Raw genomic sequence first — 22653 nt, 5'->3', positions numbered from 1 at the left:
GTACAATCATGCATGTTAATTTTTAAATGAAAAGAAGCAATGACTAAAAAACAGAACATTACAAATATGAGCCAGCTCTAATGTTAATACATCTACTCTATTTTCCTCCTAGACATCCTCTCCACAACATCTTTGCTGTGGCCGATCCTTTTGCCTCGTGTGCTTTAAATCAGTGAGGAAGAGACTGACATTAGACAGCTGGACTTCTGCATGACAGCTCTACACAAAGTGGAAAAGTCATTTCAGGATGGGTGTGTCAGGGCCTCCTGGAGGCCGATACTGTCCATCACAGAGGTGCAGATGGGACAGCTGAGCTCATCTTCCTGCACACATCAGAGGCCTTTCCTTTTTTCCCACAGTCAAATACCACTCAATACACTGAGCACAATATGTAGGTAGAAAGTGTTTGCTACATAAAATCTTGAAACAAAGGCCACACGACATCCAACCCTCCTCCCCATAGGACATTTAGTTAAATACAAATATTAACATATTTGTGCTATTTTAAAAAATATATATAAATGACTGTCAAAAAAGCATTTGCAGCTATTTTGTTTGCTTGTCCTAGTGTCAGAAGCTTGTGAGGATTGATTATTATGATTTGCTAGAATTTTAGTATCACATTCTTACATTTTGCTTTATCCAGCAGTATGGTCACTGTTTAGAAGCTGATAATAAATTGGGATTACGTCTATTTCTTAGTTATCAGTGGCTGTGTTAACATTGCTGTCAGGAAACTTCTTTAACTTGTTGTCTAAAAAATGTTGGTATGCATGTATAGTTATCATGTATCACAAAACCACTATGGCATTTTGTGATACCCTTTATATCTGTCGCTCAGAGCCTGACATTAAGAGTTATTCCATGAGCTCAAACATCTTATTTGTGACAAAAATTAATCCCCACTCATTTCTTTATATCACTGTTGGAGTGCATTTCATGGCTCCAAAGATAATCCATCTCTTACGCTTGTACTTAATATCAAAATGCTGATTAAAAGCCATGATCTCCATACAAATTTGATGTGGGGGTGGGGTTGTCAATTAGAGTCCACCTAAATCCCCCGAAATCCAGATCATACATCACATTGACACGGATATCAGAAGTCAGCAGGGAGAGGGTGACTGGACTGTTGCAGCTGGCATGTCAATTCTGTTAACTGCTGTAGCTTTAAGATTGTATACATACAGGATCAGAAATTGATGGAAAAAAGCACCAGTAATCCCGTTCCTAGGGGGTCGTACGAGAGGCTGGCAGCCAGATGTATCCGCCATTCTTTTATTTCACCCCACAGATCTGTCAGACTCCCTTCCTTATCATTCTGACTTCCAACATCTTTGGGAATACAATGTAAATGGAGACTGGTGATCTTAGTCAGGATGCCGTGTTGCCCTTTGTCGGGAGTTCGAAAGTTAATATATTAATCTTAATATAGTCTACGAAGAAAGTAGTGTTTGGGCCAGTATGATTTATGTGACCAACAGTAGCTGCCATCCCTCGGTTCAATCACATCACATAATGTTTCAAAACAAGGCGCTGTCCTTGGAGCCAGGCTTCATAATATGTCCTTGAGTGACACAATTGGTCAAAGCATATTAAAATTGTTTATTATTAAGTTTCAAGTGTATTCAGTCAACTTAGTTGAAAAGCCCTCTACACTGATGCCTTGCACCCTTGTAAAAAGTAGGTCACCAGTGCTCTGTATTGACAAGCACACAGCACCTGATCCTGAATGAGTGAAGCTTAGAGCATAAATTTTCAACAATGATCCAGTTTAGAAATTGCTTACAGCGACTTGGCACTGCATGCCCGCGCAAACACAGTTCAAGATCTAACCATTAGCCTGCCAAATTGAGGGCGCTGCAAGGATCAGCTAGAGCTCAAGTAGTGTGTGGTTTGAACAAACAGAATCTCTGCACAGACAATTTACAAGTGCCTGAGAGAAGCTAGCGTTCATCAACCACACAGACTTGGTCTGAGTTCTCTGGTGGAGCAGATTTCCTTAGGCTAATACAACAACTCATCTCTTACTTCTAATAACTCAACAAAGGCTAATCAGCTGCTGCGGTGAGGACATATCACTCTTACAAGGCTGTTGTCTGTAATTAATTACTGCAGAAAGATCGATGTCGTCGGAATTGCTTGACATTGACTAAAAAACAAATTAAAAAAAAATGGATTTTGCACACTTAGCACACTGCAATTTAGCAAAGCAGATACTGAAGACTAGCTGCAGTCAGAAAAAAAGTTAATGTATAGGTATAAGTTTGTGTCCCAATGATTTTTAATATATAATTTGAATACCATGGATCTTTAATTAATGTATATGGAGTATATTTGTTGTTGTATAGATTATTTTTTTCAATCTTTGACAGTATGAAAAAAAAAATGACAGAGGGCTGTGGAAAAAGTGTTTTTTTATAGCCTCTCATTTGTCCTCTCAAGAGGAATGAAGTTGAGAATGATACAGAATACAGGCAGCAAAACATTGATTTCCATTATATGTATATTTTTAATAATCAAATGAAAGCCTCAATTTGTTGTGCTGTTACCCTGCACCGGGTCACACAGTGCAGTACTACAGGGCAGATGTGTGCACCTCCCATAATCGTTGGGAGTGACATATTGTACCGGAGGTGTGTAACCAACCAAACAGGAAACTACAGGTCTTTTTCCAAGCTGGTGTGTCCCGACCCTCCCAGCTGTAAAATGTTATGGAAAATAAAACAGCCTGGATTATCTCTTTCTCTCTTAGTCATTCACACATCATAAACCTGTTAGGAAGGCAAAAGTGTGATATTTGGGACTTTTATACATTCCTGAGTGAAATGAACAGGCAAATATACGAAGCAGGATATTTACGAAAGCAATGGGTGTGAAATTGATTTACAAACTTATAATATGTACATATCTATTTTATTCACAGATTGCTTTGCAATATTCCAATCTGCTAAATGACGATTAATTGGGTGATCATTAATACGGAAACAATTTTTATTTATTTCGAACTATTTTTTTAGAACTAAAGGCATGTATTTGTTATCTATTGGAATGCCCTGAATTCAAAAACTTTAATAGAGCGTCATGTAAGGGCAATATTGCAAGTTTCTAAACATTTGAAATATCAATATTTAATCGTGTCTCCTTTGTATCCATTTAATAAACATTATTATATTGTCAATGATTATTTTCAGAATTTTTTATACGATTGAAATGGAATACCTAAAGCGCAGATTAGAACATCATGGGTGATCCACTGTTAACAGCTGAAGGAGTGAACACTGCTCCAAACCACTGGAACCTTGGGCAGCTGGGAATACGGGGCAGCTGCTCTGAGCTTCATGTGTCAACATCAATAGATTCACGCTGAGCAACTTGTCAGCCAATGCATAAACATTCAAATGCAATGTTCAGCTTGCACGTTAGTATGACCTGTCAAGCATTTTTTTACTGCAACATGTGACATAATTAACCATAGATGGCACTTTGATACAATTCCTTGCTTCGAAAAGTTTTTGAATTGTGCATCTACCATTCATATTTATAGCTGTTCCAATCCAGTTTCACTGTCAATATCCCCAAAAGCTCTCCCTGGTACAAGGAACTCCAAGCATCTTGTGCCTGAGAGCAGGACAACACGCCATTTTATCCAAATTGGTGCAGGCAAAGACACATGGCATTTAAGGATGAAGTTGGATTTCTTAAAATGAAATCGAATTTGTTTTAAGATAAAATGCTTTGGTCTATTCTTTAAACACATCCGTCCTTCTTTCGCAAGCCTTTTACTATGATAACAAACATTATTATTATTAGTATAGAAATACTGTAAGAGTCTGACAGAAATGCAGCCTCAGGGGGGCACAGGTTAGTATCTCCCTGTGCCAGTCCCAAGCCCAAATAAATGCAGAGGGTTGTGACAGGAAGGGCATCTGGAGTAAAACTTTTGCCAAAACCAAACATGTGAATCAAACCTGATGGTCTCATACTGAAATGGTCGAGACACCATTGGTACCGATGACCTACAGGGTAACAGTGGAAATTGGGCTCCTGTGGGTCGATGAAGGAAAGAAGGAAGGCGTGTTTGGAAGCAGATAGAGAAGAGGAAGGCAAGAGCCTGGGAGTCCCTACTGAGAGTAGAGACTTTTAATATCAGGACTATGACAGGAAAAGGTAGAGTTGGTCATGATGCAAGGAAGGAAGGTGGATATACTGTGTGTTCAAGAGACCAGGTGGAAAGGTAGTAAGGCTTAGGAGAAGCTTAGGAGCAGGCTTTAAATTGTACTATCATGGTACTGAAAGGAAGAGAAATGGAGCAAGAGTTATCTTGAAAGAGGAGTTTGTTAGGAATGCTCTAGAAGTGAAAAGAATGTCAGGTAGACTGAGTCTGAAACTGGAAATTGAAGGTGTGATGCCCAATGTTGTTAGGGGCTATGCCCCGCAGGTGGGATGTGAGTTAGAGGAGAAGGAGACATTCTGGAATGACTTAGATGAAGTGATGCAGAATATCCCCAGAGATGAGAGAGTGGTAATTGGTGCAGACTTCAGTGGGCATGTTGGTGCAGGCAGGCCAGGGGTCGGCAAGCTGCGGCTCTTTGATCTGTCTGAAGTGGCTCCCTGTGGCTTCTGAAAATAATTGAGTACTCAATTAAAATGTATTTTGGTTTAGTTTGTTCATTTTTAAAAATGTAATTTTAAATTTGAAGATTATGGCGATCTTGTAACATCTTAATGTGTTAAAATATTTCTGTCGCCCTCAATAAATGGCTGCACACGCCAGTAAAGAGATGACAGCGCAGAGAGGGAATGGGAAAAGGGAGGAGTGTTGTATGGTTTTCAAGGAGGAGTTGAGAAAGGCTCTGGGTGGTCAGGGAGAGCTTCCAGATGACTGGACAACTACAGCTAATGCTATCAGGGAGATAGGTGAGAGAGTACTCGATGTATCATCTGGAAAGAAAGTAGATAAGGAGACTTGGTGATGCAGGTGGTGTGGAAGTGCAGGAGTATATACAGAGCAAGCGGTTAGCAAAGAAGAAGTGGGACACTGAGGGGACTGAAGAGAACAGACAGGAGTACAGGAAGACACAGCATAAGGTAAACATAGAGGTTGCAAAGGCAAAACAAAGGGTGAACTCTGGTATTGTATGAGGAAGTCTGGAGTAGCAGAAAAGTATGTGAGACTGGTGCAGGACATGTATGCTAGCTATGAGACGATGGTGAGGTGTGCTGTGGGGGTGACAGAGAAGTTCAAGGTGGAGGTGGGACTTCATCAGGGATAAGCTCTGAAAAGCCCATTTTTGTTTGTGGTGGTGATGGGCTGGCTGACAGATGAGGTTAGAAAGGAATCCCCATGGACCATGATTTTTACAGATGACATTGTGATCAGAAGTGAGAGCAGAAACCGATAACACTGTGTAAGTGTTACACACCTGTCAATGCTTTCCAACAGGTGAGGCTGAGGTTTAAAAATATTCAGTTGGAAACATTCAAAAGGACAGATCGGAGACTGTTTCACACAGGGCAGGTGACACTGACAGTCATACATCAGGATTTTGAGAGGCACATCACTGTAGACTGCAAGATTGTGCAAGAATAAAAAACTTAATAGAATTAACAGGAGCTTTTGTGTTTGTCAGCAGTTTTGAGCAGATAGACAGCTTTGTCCCCCTTGTGTATTATTGGCAAACTAACAGTCGTATAATGTTTTGTTGGAAGCGATTTGTAACAATAACATTGTTATGCGGAAACAAATACTCAAACCTCAAAGAATACATCAGTTCTTACGTAGTTGTGGATCTGGAGTCTCTCATGGTCATGACGATCAAATCCACTAGGATAGTATTTAAAATATATTTAAAGAAATAAAAGGAAAATAAAAAGTACACATTGACCTTTCCTGAGGTAACACTTTGATCGTTCTTCTAGTTTTCTGTTTGACTGCTCCCTCCTGGGGTCGACACAGCGAATCATCTATCTCCATCTAATCCTCTCCTCTTTGTCCTCCTCTCTTACACAAACTAACTTCATGTCGTCTTTTACTACATCACAAACAAAGCCTTAAAAGCAGATTTGCACGTGCTTTGAGCTAACAGAGCATACATCATCGGGCAATCAGTAAGGAATGAATGCTCACCAACTTAACTTTCAGAAACACCTTTCTAACTAAATGACGTCACTTGCCATGGCATTCAAGTAAAAAAATATTATTCTTTTGCTTTTCTGTGGATTTCTGAGGTGGTTGCCTGTAGAAGAATATCTTTCCTCCCTGAGCAATCATAAACTACCTTTCCTCTCATCAGTTCTAAGCACAGGAGATTGTTCAACTTAAATCCCTCAATTCATCAAGATGACAAGCACACAGTTAAGCATATTTCTCTTTAAGCTATCGGTCAGTGCCAAGGTAAAAGGTAAACACAGGTGGGGTGAAATTGCAGTCACTAGCATTTGGACTGACACGCATCTGTCTGACATGCTTTTCCACTGTATATGAAACAGAGGCTTAGGACTTGATTAACTATATCCTGATGCAGCATCTTGTTTTAATATATCTCTGGCTTTTAGCTTATCTGAGCTGGGTGTGCACCAATTGGGATAGATGGCGGCTCAATAATTTCATGTTCCAAGAAGGGCATTTCTAATTCACTCATTTGAAGGGTAATTTTGAAAACAATGATACAAGAACCAATAAAATGAATGCTAAACTACAATAAAATGGACAAAAAATGTTCAACAAGTCATAACCTTAAATCTTCCAAACTGACTGTAAAATTAAAAGAAAAATTAAAGACAAATCCCACGAAAATTGCTGAAACATCTGTTTGACATGCTTTTCAACTGTCACTATCCAGTAACTGTGCTTCAGGCTTTTGATTGATTACATTCCTTATAAATTAAAGCTCAATTATTTAAGGTTCTGCAATGCATAAAAAAATATAATCAAAGGTATATCACCTCAGCCCTCAGAGGTAGAAACAGAAAAAATGATTTAAAAATTATTTGAAGGCTCTTACTTGATGAGAGCTGTCTGAGGTGTGTCTTCATGAAGGTTTTGCCTCCCATTTTGAGCAGCACTCGATGATGTGAAGCAAAGAGTTGGAATAGAAGAGGGTGGCGGTGAGGTGGAGCGACGCAGAGATGTGGAGGGACTCCGGTTTGGCGTCTTCTTGCAGTTTGGGAGATGATGGACAGACTTGACTCTTGCCGATTTGGTGTGGTTATGGTTGCTATGACGACCATCTTCTTTGCCAACCGGTCCAGTGCTTGACCTCCTGGAGATGAAAACAACATGAAGGTAAAGAAAGGCCACCTTACAGCTTAATAGCTCAAAATTTATTATTTAATTCGTCTGTATTAGAAGAAGAGAGACAAGAGGAAATAGGGTTAGATGGAGGGGGTTGATTCACCGTGGCGACCTCCTGAAGCCGAAAGAAACAGAAGAGTATGTATTAGAACCTGACTCATATATTGGTTGGTTGATATTTAATATATTTTTTTTCACAATGTATGTGCTTCTGGATGTTTTATCAAATATCTGATAACACTTATTACAACTCTCTAGCTAAAGACCCTAATTTAGATGAAATGCAGTGGATGACAATGTTAGGCTGAACTTATTTTTAACTTCTTCACAATAGGGAAAAAAGGAATATCCTCCTATCTTTAATAGGCATCTTACTGACAATGACCATTTATCATATGAAAGCGACATTAAAGATGTCGAGCAGTATGATGTTCAAATTAGCTTCACTACAAGGGCATTTATATACTGCTTCAAAGCCAATTAAGTCAGAAATATGTGACCGATACGCTGATATGGATATTTTGAATAATGGATACATGTACTTTTGATACAGACATTGTCTGGCAGGACCGAACATTTATTTATTGGGCGATTAGGCTCTCCTGTGTATTGGGTCTGACATTGGGTCTTGTCAGTAAGATCAAAAAACAAATTCTACAATAATATCAAAGTATATCTTCCAAGGTATATAGAAAGCTCTCTGACTTTCCCTGTTAATCCCTGTTTATTTGTAGTAGGAGGGTGCATGTCTTTCATCACCTGATATAGTAGAATTAGAAAAAATGTGAGCTGACACCTAACCCCTTTCAAAGTTTTTACTTTTAAGGAACATCGGCACATGGACTTCTAGTGAATGATGTGTGTGTCAGCTGTACTTTTTCAGTAAAGTGTTGTATATGCAGAGTATAAATACCCTCAAGGTAACAGCAAAGCTGGATTAGAATTTAGCACAGTGATAATCCGTGATTCAAGTTACAACGCACGCACTTGTACGTTTGTTGTGCAAAAGGAATAACGAGACATTTTACAAAAACAAAAAGAAACACAGAGAAAGACATTGATCTTGGTGAAATGTTACCAATCCTTGGATCAAAAATACAGGTCACGAGCAAAATGTTCAGCTGTTGAGGAGAAGAAATGTTTTACTCAAGCACGTACAGTGAATATAAACATGCTGCAGCAGGCAAACAGCGTCTGAGAGCTCACACAATGGGACAAAAGAACACAAAGCATTCCTACTATTGTTTGAGAGCCCCCCTCCTGTGGCTCTCTCCATGTTTTGTCTGCCGCTCTCTTAACAAATTCAACGTGTTTGACAGTAATTCTGACAGAGTTCCACAGATGCCAAAAGAAAACCAAGCTAGCCAGTGCACTTCGGAATACTGTACAAAGATATGTCACATGATTGTGGGATAATGTCAAGTGACTGTGGTATTTAAGTATTGTGACCCTTGAGTCAGAGTGAGGCCACCAACTCCTGACCCCATGGCGAAGAGCGAATGTTTACAATTTATGTCCACAACAGCTGGGTTCTAGCTTAGATGTCTGCAGTTAAGAGTAAAAGATTTTGTATTATTTCTGAATATTGGGAAATATTGATATGAGCAGATACATGATATACCAGAAGTTTCCAGTATGGGCTGGGCAGAGCATGGTGGGCAATTCGAAGATCACTTTTACAGCTGTTCTGTCTGTACAGTTTCCTGTCTTATCTTGTATTCGTCACGTGTCCTTATCTTTCACTGTGGGACAGGGAACCAAGAGATGTAGTACAGAAAGAAGTGATGTAAACATAATCATATAAATACTAATCATAGGCATCTGACTTGGTATTTACACATTACAAAATCATGCTTTTTTCACTGATTTACACTCGAAAAGGACAACTACTTCTTTGTGTGGGCGGTTTCTTTAAATTGGTTAAAATCAAAGACGTCAGTCTTGTAATATAATGGGGCCAATTGCAATGATCTTTTGGATCTGAAAGTTCTAAAAAGCTACATGATAAAACTTCTGCATCAAATGTCAAACCGTCTTTTCAGACGTGGTCTCAAAGAAAAAAATGTTTGTGTTACGGTTAGTGTTGTCAATGGTTGTTGACAAAATACGACTATGAGAACGACGGGAAACTATACCATATTCCAATGATAGTTAAGAGGACTAATATTAAGGGTTGTGTTGATGACAATACCATTATCACAATAATATTTCTTCCAACTGTTTTTGCTGTCCCATGGAAGCATTAAACTTCCACAACATTTTATTGAATAGCTTTTTTAACTTCTAAATATTGAACCAGGATAGCTTTTTAAAAATCTTAGTAGTTGTTGCCAAAAGCTGGTATAAGTTGCATGTGACAGTGTTGCACGACTGAAAGAAACCGTGCCAAAATTTACCTTGCTTGGTATTTCAATTAACTAAGTAGTAAAAGCCCTTTAATTACTTTAATCAATGTATTGTATTAACTGAAGAGCTCCATCAGGGTACTGAAAGCAGGGAGCAATATGTGTATTTATTTATTTGATGAGGGTTTTACTCGGTTTCAGATGTATTTAACTTGCAATCTGTCAATTTCTTTGATTTATTTTACTTTATTTTCTTAGCACTTGGACAAAAGCTGTAACCAGTTCCAAACATAATCAGTAATTCTACAGACGATTTTACACTAATCCTTTTGGTGACCTCTGCTGACTCACAACCTAGTTAAAACAACCTAAACCACTTGACATGAGGGTTAAAGCTGTGAAGAATGATAAGTATGGTGGTGTGTGTGTGTGTGTCTGTGTGAGTGTGTGCAAATGCCCACCGAACACACAGACATGAACACATGAATGTGTCAACGCGCGGGCCAAACGCACGCACGCACGCACGCACGCACGCACACACGCACACACACACGCACACACACACACACACACACACACACACACACACACACACACACACACACACAATAGTGAAATATGCATGGTAACCTTTTGTCGTAAGAGCTCTGTCTTATGAGGAAAAAAACAACATTGCAATGAGAGGATTAGAAGACCCTTGTGAAATTCTAAGAGCGCTTGGAAGACCAGCTTGGTTTGGAGCCAAGAAACAATACTTGAAGATACAGAACATCAGGAGTTCGAGTTGAAATGAATTCTACAGTAGACACCTCAACACGCAGCACGGTCACTTATGGGTCAGCAGAAAAGAAGCCTCACATATATATAACAGTGCAAATTAAAGACACAGACCAATGTCTGTTTTTTAGAAGTTATGCATTATCTATAATCTCTGCATGGCTTTGGGGGGGTGCTGGAGCTGATCCCAGCTAACAGCGAATAAAAGGTGGTGTTCACCCTGGACCTTTCACCGGTTGAGCACAAGTCATCGGAGAGGGACATACAACCATTGTTGCTCATTCCTATAGACCTCAAACCTACAGACCCTGAATCTACTGCATGTTTTCAGACAGTTGGATGAAGATGGAGGACCAGGAGAGAAGTCATTCAGGAAGGGGGAGGACATGCAACCTGCACACGGGAGGCCCCCGACAGCACTGTGGATTTCAACCTGGAAAGTGAGTTAACTACTGCCCCATCATGAACTAAAACAATCTACTTTGAAAGTAATTGTCTTTATTTACTTGCTTGTGAAATTGCAAAGAAATCAAAGGTAACTTTAAAAAGGATATGAATTATAAATTACGAGACAAGTAATGATAAGGGAAAAAAACATGTTCTAGTTATTGAAATTCTGAATAGACATGAACAATATCAAAATTTCATATCAGTGATGGTTTAATAGCATATTTATTTGATCAAAGGCCCATCGTCGGATTCAGCACTAAATCAAGAAATCTTAAAAAACTTTATATATTCAGGGTAACTTTACTGTCAGAAAATCAAAAAAATAAGCACGATTTTGGAAAAGTTAAAGCACATTTGGATGAATTTCCAGAATAAATATGACATGTTTCAGATAAATCCTGAAATATATGTAGGTGCAAAGTGTAAGCTCATTCATTTACATAAATCTCTCAATGTATGTTTGGTAAAATCTATGAAATGCTTGGAAATTTTCATAACGATAGCAGTTAAGCAAAAGAAAGCAGCTCTGTGTGTATATCCTTCCCATAATTAAATATAAACACATAAGTTCACAAGAAGAGGCTGACCCATGCAAGCATGGATTATGAGTCAGACGATGTTTAAACTTTGACCTCACCTGTGAGTTTTGCGACCTATAGTGGTACTGGTTTCCATGGCTACAACTCTGCAGCCCTGTAGTACTGGCTGGTGCGGGCTTCCTCTCTGGTTGCGCCTCCTGGATCTGCCCTATAGAAGCATAAGATAGAGAAACATCGAAGGTAAAAGCAGCAGAAATCAATGATTTCTAATTTTATTTTGTAAATAATCAACAATTTCCAGCCATTCAGTCCTTCCGACAATCTCAACAAAAAAGTTTGCGATCGGAGCAAATATGTTGAGGCTTCAATTCTCAATCAGTACTGAAGCCTTAAGTCTAATAATGTTTTTGAGGAGAGGGCCACAGCAGTCACAGCAGATGAATCAGGCTTAATTTAAACTGAACATTCTCTGTCAGGCAAATAGGGCTGACTAAATGGAGCGTGACAATCAAACCTGCAACCTCATCGAGAAACCATTTAGACAATACAGCCATTCTGTTTTACATAGCCACTTTTCATCAAAAGCTTGAACGTAATTGAATATTTAATTGCGTTTTAATCCCAGAGGTGGCCTGTTTTCTCGTCATTGAAAGACCAAGCAGGTAAAATATTTGTAGTGGTCTGATTAACATTTTGGGACACTTTTGAAAAGAAAAATTCACTTCTGTTACTGAAGCCAATCTAATTGCATTATCTCGCAAAGAAGTATCAACCTCAGGCAATTTAACTCAATGGAAAGGAGTCAGCGTTTAGAGATAGCGACAGCCCAAACTGCAGGCAGTACCTGACAACACAGTGGCGGCTTCTTCTTCTCCTTTCAGCGTTTCCCTTCAGGGGTCATCACCGTGAGTCAACCCTCTCCATCTGACCCTATTCTCTGTATCCTCCTCTCTCACACCAACTACTTTCATAGCCTCCCTCACTACGTCCATAATCCTCTCTTTTTTTTTTTTTGGTTTAGATTTTATTTATTTTTTAATCCAAATACTGCTGACGCTTTGAAAGTAAAAGACATTATATAAAATAGCTCCAACTCCTATTTTTTAAATTTTTTTATTTTTTTTAAACGCAGTGAGGTAAAGATAAAAAGCTACAACTACTACAACTACCCAACTTGACTGCTTCCTTTCAGGCAGGTGAGGGAGGAAAAAAACATTGTGATACAGTAATACAGTCCAAATCCTGAAGTACCCAACTGTTAATGAGTTATGGGTGGTAAGGAGACTGTTGTGATTGTGACAAAGGTAGGTGTTTATTGTAATTAACATTGTTTTCTAGCGGGAAGCCTATTTATGTCATAAAGCCTGCCAACACATAAACATTACGGAAAAACGGTACGTCATTCTGAGCTACACAGAACCAGTCATTTTACACAGGCTTTTATGGATTATAGATCGTCTGATCAAAAAAGCACGTAGTGACATATAAAGGTACATTCACATGCAGCAACAGCTGTTTCCTGGGGTTATACCAAGAAAATTTTACCTGGGAAAATGAACTTGAAGCAGTGGTTCGACTCCTGAAAACCCTTGCAGGTACAGGACTTTGTTTTGTGGGCCTACTTTGTGCTTGCGAACCCTTTCCTTCGACCTTGAGTCGACCCACTGACTGCAAAAGATACCTCTGGGCCAGTTGGAACACTCGGGTCAGGACACATTTTGTCCTGGAGTCTGTGAATGAAAACAGTGTGAATAATCCACCTTCATTTCAAACAACCTTAATTAAGGTTCCGCTTTTGTGTTTCAATATCCTACATGGTAGAAAACGTCACTAAAGATGAGCTGTTGCAAACAGTCGACATATTTATGTGGACATCCAGGCCCTAAGACTAACTCATTCATAAAATCCAAGGAAGCTGGGTGATATGCGTATGAGCTGGATTTCGGGAGTGAAAAAGTTATCATTCCAACACAGACATACCCTTACTGATCTGCTTTTGTGTGTTTTGGTGTGAGAATGTGTCCTTGTTTTAGTCAAATGAATGTTATCAGTGGCTCACCATATTTACTCAGGGGGCAGAATATGTCTGCTTGGGCAAGCTGTGAACACAAAGACCTGCTTATACAGAGGACTGTCCATGTTTGTGTGCAAACCACACTCATGCATACAATCACAGCCAGATAGTATATCTTATGTTTACTAATGCAAGAAGGATAAGACATACACAGCATCAGATTTATCTTGCATTGTCTTAAAAACGAGAAGCTCTTCTGCGTCAACTGTTGTGCCCATACGGACATCCATTTACAAGTCATTTCACATCCTACACTCTATACTAGGCTTGTGATCATGACCTTGTTTCCTGCTTTCACATTCCCCTCAACAGGTAAAGACATTTGAAACAGGTTCTATTGTAGGCAACTCCCCTTTAAAAAGACGTTTTGTTTGGTTAGGACTGTTACAAACTGTGGTCTGACCAGTTTTCGATGATTGCCCGGAGGGGAACTGAATAGCTTCAAATAAAAAATGGTATCAAAACACTATCTTCTCTGATGTGCACTTTAATGGTGAACTGACTGCATGAAACAGACAGCATTTGATCAGCCAAAATTTATATTTAGCGGATTCACAGTATTCAGATGCTTTCTGAAGGGAAAAGCCGAAAGGAGAAGAAGAAGACAGTATTCAGACTATGGATCCAAGATTGGATGGATAGTTCCAATACAGTGCGCCTTGTCATAATAACTACTTGGATGATGTAGTAGAGAATACGTATTCACATGCCCCTAATTTCCCATCAGTGACAATATGAATGGTTGTATATCTCTTTATGTGATCCTGTATAATTGACTAGCGACCGGTACAGGGTAAACCCTGCCTCCCGCCAGAGGCAGGGTTTACCCTGTACCGGTCCAGCCCTGCTTTGACCCTGACTGAAGGATAAATGGCGTCAATAATGAATGAGTGTGTTTTGCGATGGCCAGAGCTGTGGATAACGACACATGATCATTATTAGCTGTTGGGCTCAGAAAACCCTATTTTCAAACAAATTATTTGAATGAAAGACAGATGATAAGGACTGCCGTTGAAAGTTACATTTAACGAGTAGTATTCAGGGAATCAAGTTAGAAACTATTTACTAGCCATAATTCATATTGGACTACAAATAGAAGCACACACTTTTACCTTTCTCCATCACTTTTTCTGTCTCTATCTGTGCAGCGATGTTTATTTCTGTGTCATCTTGACCTGCCGGTGCATCTTTTGACTCTTCACTTTGTTCTGGAAAAGAGGAACATTTGGTAGACATTACTGTGGTCCACTTGTGGATATTTCAATTAACCCTGAAGAACACAGGCACTTATTTATCATATTTTCAAGGACATTATTAGCAGCTTCGTGTATATTCAATATTTCGTAACAGGATTGTGAATATATATATTGAGTGGATTGCTGTATTTATTATATGGTTCAATGAAAGAAAAAATTCACTGTTCATTACCTGTACACATCACTTCTGTTACATTGAATTATTCAATTTTAATCATTTCTAAAAACAAGTATATCCTGTCATTTTATATGCACCGAGGACTGCATAAATCAAAATAAATAAGACGTAGCAGTTCCACTAGAAACAATCTGTCACAGCAGCAATGGCACACGTTTACCATATTTTAGCTGTTATGGCTTGTACAGACTATCAGTAGCAAAGCCACTGGGTCATGAGTCATTTCAAATAGAGGTTGGCAATACAAACCTACAAAGTGACATCTGACGCTTGTTCCTTCATGTAAGTTGTGACATGATACAAATCAGAGCCTCTTAATTGCACTTCATAACTGAATCACAAAATTACAGCTGGATTTGTAGCTTTTTCACCAGTAAATATGGCTGCCAGAGTCAGGCATGCAATTCACACCTGTTCTACCACAAAGAAATAGAGTATAAATAGTTATAATGTTCAGTTTCAAGTCTGTTTTTCTAAAATCAAATTAAAAAGTATCAAATCAACCAAACGCAGCATTAATCTTGACATAAATTTCTTTCGCTAATATAACCCAATCAGCCAAGTTTGTATTGGATGGCCTTAACTTCTTTAAGGCCAGGAAACCATGTTCTTGAGCTTGAGGTTGAAGAATGTCGAGGTCATGTAGGAGGTTAGGGGTGATGTTGACTTATAATTTGTTTCAATGTACATCCCTGTTTTGACACAAGCTAGGTGGATAAGGCCTTTGTGAGACAGGAAGAGCCCATGACAGAGAGAAGTGTCTCCAGGCCAATTGCTGTGATTTTATAGTTGCAAGTCAAGTTATCTTTGAGGTTAAAACAACTCCATTTCCCCACACACACCCTACGAACCTCTTCTAGCCCATGGCGCTCTCTCTCTTTCTCTGTGCCTCTCCTCCATTCTCTTCCTTCAATCCATCTCAATCACAGTCAGACATTGTGCAGGAAGAGCTTCTCCTCACAATTACATGTAAATTTCAAAACACTTGCATGTTAGAGCATGTCTGCAGTTAGCCACCCAAATATTACATGGATGACAAATCACCTTTGGAACGTACTATATTCAAACATATTGGAGATTGTACTTTATCAAGTACCTTTTTATTTATTTACATTTTTTAATCTGAACTGTGCTGCCACTGTCCATGTCTATATTCTTTAAGGGTCAAAGAGGTAAGTTTTTTTTTGTTTTTTTTTTTAACGATGAAATACACTTTTTTGTGAATTTCCAGTACACTGTGGCACAAGTGATAGCATAGATTTTTTTTTTAACCCAAATGATAGAAAGAATCGGAATTGAAAAAAGAAATACAGGGCTTATTAATGCTGTTGGGGTCAAATGTTGGAAACCTGCACAGACAAACGCACACCAAACACATGAACAATTGCATGCTCCACCTGTCAAGTCTCTGTGTGACTCAGAGTTGTAATAAAAGGTCTGAATGACTGTATGTGTAATTTATTGGTGAAAAACAGCCATGTGCGGTTCATAAACCACTCCTGGTGCTGCCACCTAGCAGAAACGCTCCTTTTAATCTGAAATTCAGCTCCTTACCATGTATATAATGAAAGGTGAATGGAAGACTACAACAGATGTTACAGGTGGAATGGACTTGTAAAGTAGAAAGCATGGGAAATCTGGACTGCAACGATCATGTATTGTATTCCCCTGCCAATAATGGAGCACACTCATGACTATAGTAGATGCAGACATACAAATATGAGGGGGGGAATTACCCAAAAACAAACATGGCGATTCTATGCCCATAGCAGCTGAAGGGTAACATGTCCTAAAAACAACTTAAACAGATGACAACATCAGTATCAGTGAGCTCAGCTCTGGGGTTTCTCTATGACTCAGGGATATAATGAGAGGGTATGACTGACAGTGTGGGGTGTTTTACTGCCCACTCTCCCTCTCCCTCCCCCACGCTCTTGTTCTCTCCCCCGGACGATCTCTCTCAAAGTCAGTTTCAGATGACGGAGTACTTTGCTGATTCCTCTGTGCACAGGATATAATGCTGATGACAGTCTTTTGAAGGTTGTTTTTTGGTGCTTTGGAAGGGACTGCTGTTCTCTGGAGTCGCTACAGCAGCACACCTTATAGTTTGGATTCAATAAGCTCGAATAGAAGGGTTTACTTGGCACTACCTTCAACCTGGGAGATCACTGACATGACCTACCTCGTACTAAGAGATGTAATATATGCAAGGGTATGAAACAACATAACTTCTACTAAACTAAGATAGTCCTTTATTAGCCTCACAGAAAGGAAATTACCAGTGTTGACAGCAGCAAGGGCAGTAAGGATAAGTAGGATCTAAACTACTCTTGTAAAATGAAGAGACAACCTTCTGATCTGTAAAGTTTTGTGCACTGCAATATATTAAATGCTTTATAATTTTATTTTGAGATTTTTTGCTCAAACAGTTCTCCAGACTTATTCCTTTTTTAGAGCAAAATTCTCTACAATCCTGGGATGTGGTATCAAATTACAAAATACAAGTTTGAGGAAAAAATAACAAAAAAATACCAAAAAGCTTGTTTAGCAAAAATGTCGAAAAACCCAAATACATTCTGCTTGACATGAAGACTAAAAAAAAAAAAAAAAAAACTCTTGCGATTAAACTTAAAGCTACTGGTCCATAACTGCCGTCTGTTTTAAAGGATTAGGTTGAGTCAAGTTTGCTGTTTTAGACTTGTGAAAGATGCAGTTATAAACCGCATATCAAACCTAATCTGTTCACTGACTACTATTTAAGGATTATAAAACAAAGGCCAGGTTAGCCTTCCGCAACTGGATACAGCAGGCTGACAGCTTAACAAAAGTGGTAAGGGGGAAGAGATTATGGAGTTAGAGGTTAGGGAGTTGGGGAGTCAGGAAGGAAAGGAAAAATGGTGCAATAACATTCAAATATTTGGAACAGTATGTGATTAGTTGAATACTTGACAGCAGGAAAACAAACATTATTCGAGGTAGGCCATAACAATGGTGCCACACTTATCGGTGTACAATCACTCTCTCTGTCACTGAAGCACTTTATTCCAAAAAATATAAATTTGACTACTACTGGAAAGCTGCCAGTGCCTTCTTAATGTAAACACTGCTATGTTTTTTTATAAGAATTAAGGATGATAGCAGGAGCTCCCTATATTTTGTTGGATTGATTTTACACTGAAAAACATATTTGCTCAAGCTCTTATTTTAATGCCACTTTTTTCCCCGGTGATTTTTACCACATACTAAAAGAACAATGTCAAAAAGACAGGAGGGAGAGCTAGAGGTAGCAGGGATGAAAATGTCAAGGTTCTCTTTCGGAGTGACCAGGATGGATAGGATCAGGAATGAGTCTATCAGAGGGACTGCTCATGTTAGATGGTTTGGAGAGGTCAGAGAAGCCAGACTGAGATGGTTTGGTCATATACAGAGGAGTGAGACTGAATATAGACGGATGCTGGGATTAGAGCTGCAAGGCAGGAGATCTCGAGGAAGACCAAGGAGAAGATTTATGTATGTAGTGAGAGAGGATATGAGGGTAGTTGGTGTGAGAGAGGAGAATACAGAGAATAGGGTTAGATGGAGGAGGCTGTGGCAACCCCTGAAGGGAAAAGCAGAAAGGAGAAGACGTATTGATAGATATTTGCAAACATAGTGCAGATTTCTCAGCAAAGACATTGAAAGCAAGATTGATATGGTGGAGAATCTGAGTTAGGATTCAATAAAAAACAATCCAAAGAACTTGCATTTTTTGGGAAAGTGTGATTCTTTTTCTTTCCCTTTTTAGTCTTTAGTTCTTCATTTTTAGAAGTATGTCTGAAAGTTAGAGCAGGATTGAGACTGAACAAAAGCTTCTTTTCTACAATAGATGATATGTCATAGCTCCTTTTCAAGCGTGGAAAGTTACATGTTTAATTGTTTTGTCTAAGTCATTCCCTTAAAAGAACAATCCTTTTGTATTTTTGCTTGTATATATTCGTTGTTTTAAGTGGGTCAATATGTCATTCTGAAAAATTGCAGTTTGTTTTGACTGTCTCATTGCCTTATCCTACAACATATCGTGTAAATGCATTTTCCGATGGAAGTTACAGAGTCTGTTTTATTATGGATGGACATAGATACAAATAGAAGATATTTGATGGAAATTTATGAGAGAGCATTTTGTTTTACATAGCTCCTTAAATCAGATGCAAAGGATGAATGTGTGTTTCTGCCTTGGTGCTTATGTCATGTTTTAGTCATCAATCTAGACACACTTATATGAATTTTGACCCTGACTCCAGAACAACTGAGGGTTATTCCATATTCTCTCTTACACAGCTGTTTTTTGAGAGAACTAACAAATGCACACTGTGCGCTTGGACATGTCATTTTATCAGTCTGGCTCATCTCTGACATGAAAGTTGTTTACATTTCAGAGGCCAGGATCCATCCCTGACTCCTCCAACTGCACTGGATATTACAATGAAAGGACCAGCATGTTGTGTTTTCAAGAAAATCCAAAATAGCAATCAAATATGACCAAATTTCTAGCGTTATGTAAAATGGAGTGAAATGTTTAATTTTTAAATCAATTTCATTATTATTTTTTAAAACAACTCTTTACATGAACATATTGAAACCCCAAGCAGACAATTATGTATTTTCCATGTGTGAATGGAAACAGGAGAGCTAAAAAAAAAAAAGACTAACGGTCACCAGAACACCAATCAAAGCACTAGAAACAAAAAACATTAAGGTAGGCATTGAGTTTGACAGAACAAAAGGGGGTTTCCATGGACAACCTCATGACACCTTAATCTAATTTTTTGTTTTAGTCGGGAAAGTTGAGCACCAGTCAGGGGTAACAGGCCACCAGATGAGGAAAGTAGATAAGAAAGTCAAAGGCAAAAACAATTTGTTACTGCAGCATTGGTATGAAGTCACACATATGTGTGTGTGTGTGTGTGTGTGTGTGTGTGTGTGTGTACATATATATAAATAAAATATAATATATATATATATGTGTGTGTCTGTGTGTGTATTGGACCCCATCAATACACAAAGTTAACTAATGACGCTCGTCAGTGCAGTCATATTCCAACTCTCAAACAAAGCTCTGGTTCATAAACCTGTTTTACAAGGAGATAAAATCTAGTGTTGAGATGAATAAGTTCAAACACTATATTTATCCTTCTGACTGCTGTCTTATCTTAATTGCTCTTTTCACAGATGATAAAACAAAAATGCTCCTGATGGTTGAATTGCTCAGTAAACATGTTTCCGTCTGAGCAAAAGTGTTCATGGATGGAAATTCAACACGCTACTTCATTGATAAGAAACGGATATTTGAAAATAAACCAGTTTGAAGTCACTGCACACTCATTATTTTGTTAGGGTAATATCCTTTCACAAGATGAACAATTTTAGCTATAATCAACATTTGCATGTTACCACTCCCCTTGATGCTTTGGGAAAACATAGTCGTTGAGGAAGAAGAGTGTTTTTATTGTTACAGTACACAGATCTTCCGCTTAACTTGTAAGGAAATACAAATATCAATAAATCAAAATTCCTAAATAAAGGAAGTTTAAGAAAGAAGAGGAAACCAAAACACCTATATTCTCGCATAGGCAGTTTTTTCAGTCATACTGTTTCGTTCAACACTAATTCTCTTCTTTCCGACAACATGTCCCATTACAAGACTGACATACTCCAAAACATTCAGTACAAACCTACATACATGAGAACTGGTGTGAATAGCAGTGATATATTTTACTTATTTTTTGACACAGTGTGTTCATTTGGGCAGAAAACAGCTTACATTTAGTACAACTGAATACCAGCTTCAGATACTGTACTCTCCCATTCCATGCACAAACACTCTGTATTAGTATCTGTCTTAAAAAAAAAAAAAAAAAAACATCAGATTGAGCGATAAAAGAAAGAAAAAACAAGCTGTTCTACTGGGGAAGTCAAAGACTTAAAAGTTGGAGTTGGAATTTCTTGGTGTCACATAAGAGTGCATCCAAGACCATGGCCAGCAAGCGAAACTTAAGTAAACATCAGCGGCCATGCCTATGGAATTGCATTTATTATGCTAAAGTATATCAGTAATTTCACAGTGAAATTGTCTTCCAACATCATGATACAAAAGAAACTGGGCCTCCATATCAGTAATCTGGTGGAATACAAAGCCCATTGCAGACATAAACAATGGTCAATGCCAGGAAATCATGCCTAACTTGACTAGAGTTGCCCTTCAGACATGCAGCTCACATCCAGAGACTTTTGGTCAGACGCGTGGGGGGAGAGTGTGTAGGAGGCTGTCAAGATTGAAATGTTTTGTTTACAGCAACTGGAAAGCTAGTCTTTTCTTCCCCCTTAATATAATTTGGCATCTTCATTACACATTATAGAAGCTTCATCAGCAGCAGAAATTTAACCTCTGGAGAAACGTGCAGCTGATTCAATTTGAATCCATCCACTCATAAAGACACAAACAAACTCTGAGTCGTCACTGATAAGACAGACTTAGCTCTTGGGTGCAAGTTGATAAAAGATAATTTGACGCTATATACAACTCTTCTGACATATGCTTTCACACATACAGCTCAGTCAAAACAAAGGTTATGTCTGGTGACCACTGCTTGTCTAAAAGGGGAAGTCTTTGAATGGCCAGACATGACAACAGAGGTGGCTCAAAAATACATAACTCACACCTTTTTTTAGAAATAATGTTGACTGAAGCTGCTTGGCTCTGAGCTGAGTGCCATTTGAGCTGCGTGCAAAACTTGACACTTTTACCAGTTCAGTTCTCATCAAGCAGCAGCTTGCAAATGTAGGTCGGCGGGTATTGAAAGTTCTCCATCAAAGTAAGTTGTTTCAAATGTCTGTATGTGATGGGGTGGGGATTGACTTCAGTTGACCTCTGTGCAATCATTATTTTGGTTGATTTAACATGATTATGGTATGATAATGAATGCTATAACCTGTACTGAGACTGAGAAAAGCTTTGAACGTTGCTGTGTGGAATTTGTGAATGTTGAGTTGCATGAAATCATTGCATTTGCTCTTGGCATTATGGAAAAATGCCAGTTAATGTCAGCTACCTTTATTAAAAACACAAATCAACCTGGTTGTAATACAAACAGTATGTATGGTATCAAATCAAGGTTGCTCTTAACAACAGTAACACCTACTACCATCTTACTGGAAAACATGCTTTTAAACTACATTTGAAAACAAGTAGAACCTATGAGCCCGATATATGAAGTGAAACCCAGACCGAAATGTAACAGGAATGTGAGAAAAAACAGAATAGCAAAGAAGATAGCCCCATAATAGCAGGGAGAGGGCCTGTTCGCCCGTTATCCAGTGACCTGTGAGGTCTGACCCCTACCACATCCTGTCATTCACAGCTTGTGTCTTAATGCACCTTAAGACCGGCTGCAGGGTTAAAGTTCATTCTCACATGGCAGAGGTCAAACATGGGCTGTGGAGGTTGGGTATCGAGCGTTTAGCAGCTTGTAACACAAGAAAGTGGACTAGATCTTACTTTGGTTCCAGTGGTTAAGTATTTTCAGACATTGGAGAGAAGACACGGAGGTCACCTCAAGATGGGAAGCAGACAAAACGGCATAAACAGAAAGAAGTGGAGCATACAGTGAGAGTGGGGAGGCAAGAAACCACAAAATACTAAGAACTACTTTCAAAACTGTAATTATGGCTGTCACAACAAGAAAGATGGGCAATCTAAAC

At 38.8% G+C, this 22653-nt stretch overlaps 1 protein-coding gene across 1 annotated transcript in view; it reads right to left on the bottom strand.

Annotated features, from left to right (window-relative positions):
* LOC147225070 (uncharacterized) overlaps positions 1-22653 on the bottom strand; it is a 53413-nt gene that overhangs the window by 10861 nt on the left and 19899 nt on the right. Inside the window, exons 11-14 of the mRNA XM_086163589.1 lie at positions 14595-14690; positions 12954-13138; positions 11507-11616; positions 7008-7265 (exon numbers count right to left, since the gene is read on the bottom strand). Of these exons, the coding sequence (XP_086019715.1) occupies positions 7008-7265; positions 11507-11616; positions 12954-13138; positions 14595-14690 (649 nt within the window). The remainder of the gene's footprint in view (positions 1-7007; positions 7266-11506; positions 11617-12953; positions 13139-14594; positions 14691-22653) is intronic.

This window comes from Fistularia commersonii, chromosome 17 (genome assembly GCF_037954325.1).
Source record: "Fistularia commersonii isolate RoL2024-O1a breed Wild chromosome 17, RoL_Fcom_v1.0, whole genome shotgun sequence".
Taxonomy (NCBI): Eukaryota; Metazoa; Chordata; class Actinopteri; order Syngnathiformes; family Fistulariidae; genus Fistularia; species Fistularia commersonii.
Note: the sequence above shows the minus strand (reverse complement) of the source record. Positions and strands in the feature narration are given on the sequence as shown.